The sequence below is a fragment of the Parasteatoda tepidariorum genome, chromosome 10 (genome assembly GCF_043381705.1).
Source record: "Parasteatoda tepidariorum isolate YZ-2023 chromosome 10, CAS_Ptep_4.0, whole genome shotgun sequence".
Lineage (NCBI taxonomy): Eukaryota > Metazoa > Arthropoda > Arachnida > Araneae > Theridiidae > Parasteatoda > Parasteatoda tepidariorum.
The window spans coordinates 37,823,439-37,825,992 of record NC_092213.1 but is presented as its reverse complement, the minus strand read 5'-3'; the positions used below and the strand labels follow the sequence as shown (position 1 = coordinate 37,825,992).

The window sequence follows — 2,554 nt, the reverse complement described above, 5'->3', positions numbered from 1 at the left end:
ATTTGGTCAAGCATTTGATCAAGCGGCTTAATAGTGTAGGGGCAGCTTAAGGCGTTGACAACAAAGGAAGCTCTAGCGATTTTGCTTGAGGAATCTGATGATAGTGATCCTGGTGTAATAATTGATGCTGTGTATATTCCTCCTAATGTAGATACTGTTACCGATGAAGAAGATGTAGATGATAATGTTCTTACTGAGCAACCATTAGAAAAAGATATTACAGGTACTTTATAGTTTCTTACAAAAACTGGTATAACAAATGAAAAGTTAAATGAAGAGTCTAAAAATGATGAAGATAAGGATTTTAATGTGCCTCCAATGAAGAAAAGAAAAACGATCAGTGAAGATAAACAAATAATAATGAGTAAGAGTGTAGAAAAACAACTACTAAAAATAATAAAAAGCAAAAGAAATCGGAAATAATACCTAAATTGGAAAAAAAAAACATTCACCCAACATATTCTAATTCACCCTCATCCAATGAAAAAGAGCAATCGGAAATTCTGATTCAAAACCTTGATGGAAAACCACCAATAGAAATATTTGAGATGTTTATGGATGAAGAACTAAGTGATATAGTTATTTTTTCAAAAACATTCGCTGATGACAACCGTTTTGAAAAGATTTTTAGATTTACTAATTCTTTCTAGATACCATACACTTCCCCAAATAGATATGTACTGGTCTTTAGATGAGGATAAAGGACTGCCAATAATTTGGAAATGCATGAGTCGAAACAGATTTAAAAGCCTAAAGCAAAATATTAATTTATCGGATAACTTTTGTCTTGATAAAACAGACAAATTTGCTAAGCCACGCCCATTTTTAAAGCACTTAAATCAAAAGTATCTACAATTTGGAATATTTTCTCAACATTTGTCAATTGACAAAGAGATGGTATCTTATTTCGGAAGGCATTCATCAAAAATGTTTATAAAGGGGAAGCCCGTAAGGTTTGGATTTAAACTTTGGTGTTTGTGCTCGTCTGACGAATATCTTTTCCAATTCATTCCATATGGAGGTGCTGAGGCTAAAAGTGATGAACAAAATATGCCATTAAGAACACGTGTTGTTACGAAGTTACTTAGCGTTGTTTCAAACCCTGTGATGCACAAAATTTATTTTGATAATTTTTTTTCTTCTTATGGTTTATTCGAAATTCTGAAAATTGAATTATGGTTTTTCGAAATTTTCTTTGCATCTGGCACAGCTCGCGAAAATCGCATAGCTGGTTGCATATTAGATGACTCCAAAAATATGAAGAAAAAACATCGCGGTTCCTACGATTTTGCATTCAACAAGGATGCAGAAACATGTGCAATAAAATGGAACGACAATGCTGTGGTATCAATTGTTACTAATAACTGTAAAATGTTGCCCCTTGTAAATGCCAAACGATACAGTCGGAAAAAAAGAAAAGAAGTTGTGATTACTCAACCTAACGTTATTTCCGATTACAATGGTGTAGACCAGTGGTTCCAAACCTGGGGGCGATAGAGCTTTTCAAGGAGGCGACGAGTGCTCAAAAGATAAAAATTGCTAATTATATTAACCCCTCACAAATGTAAGTGCTTGTGCAACAGATGGTGCTCCAACCATGCCTGGTTGTCATACTGGGTTTCTGGGTCACCTTAAAAAAGAAGTACCGGAAGTTATCCCACCATTCATTATGTCATTTATCGTCAACTTTTCGCTGAGAAAAATTGGTTATTTCTGGCATCACTAAAATAAAAGCTAATTCTCCTAATAACCGTTTGTTCCGAGAACTTTGCCATGAAAATGATGAAGATATCGAATTCCTGCTCCTGCATACTGCTGTGAGATGGCTTTCAAAAGGTAACTGAGTCGTTTCTTCGAATTGCTGGATTCGGTTACTGAGTTTCTCGACACCACTGATCCTGTTTTAAGTGAGAGTTTGAAGCAACGCAAGTTGGAAACTGCGTACCTCACTCATAGTCTTGAAAAAATGAAAGAAATCAACGTAAAACTTCAAGGAAATAAAATGAACTTTATCAAGGCTAAGGGAATCATATCATCATTCATCGCCAAGTTTGATATTTACAAATCAAACATTGGTCGCATAGAGCTAATGCAACTTCCAACTCTTAAAAAGTGTTCAATGGCAGATATCGAGATTCTCGAGAAAAAAAAAATCGTAATTTTTACTGATCACCTTGATCAGTTATGGAATCAAGATTTAAAGAAATTAGAAATTTCAGATTGGATTTTCGATCCTTTCTCTTTTGAAGTTGTGGATAAGCTCACTTCCTCTACTGAGATTTTAGATTTGAAGTATGACTGTGAGGTTAAAGTCGTCTTTAAAAAATATGGTTACAAGTTAGCTTGGGTAAAGCTTATGGATACTTACCCACAATTGTGGAAACAAACTGAGTCGCTTCTTATCTCGTTCCCGTCAACATATTTAGTAGAGACAGGATTTAGTTCTGCCTTCCAGCTGCTCACAATGCAAAGAGAAAGGTTGGACATTTGCTTCAAAGGAGACCCGCGTTTAAATCTGAGGAGCATAAAACCTGACACTCAAGCTTTAACTTGA

General features: G+C 35.0%; 2 protein-coding genes across 2 annotated transcripts; both read left to right on the top strand.

Moving 5' to 3' along the window:
- Window positions 1-675: 675 nt before the first annotated feature.
- On the top strand, window positions 676-1,497 carry LOC139426838 (piggyBac transposable element-derived protein 3-like). Its single transcript, XM_071186938.1, has one exon. It carries the CDS (start codon window positions 676-678, stop codon window positions 1,495-1,497), a length of 822 nt encoding a protein of 273 aa, XP_071043039.1.
- Window positions 1,498-1,966: 469 nt separating this feature from the next.
- Window positions 1,967-2,554, top strand: LOC122272581 (protein FAM200C-like). The gene has a single exon (XM_043056423.1). It carries the CDS (start codon window positions 1,967-1,969, stop codon window positions 2,552-2,554), a length of 588 nt encoding a protein of 195 aa, XP_042912357.1.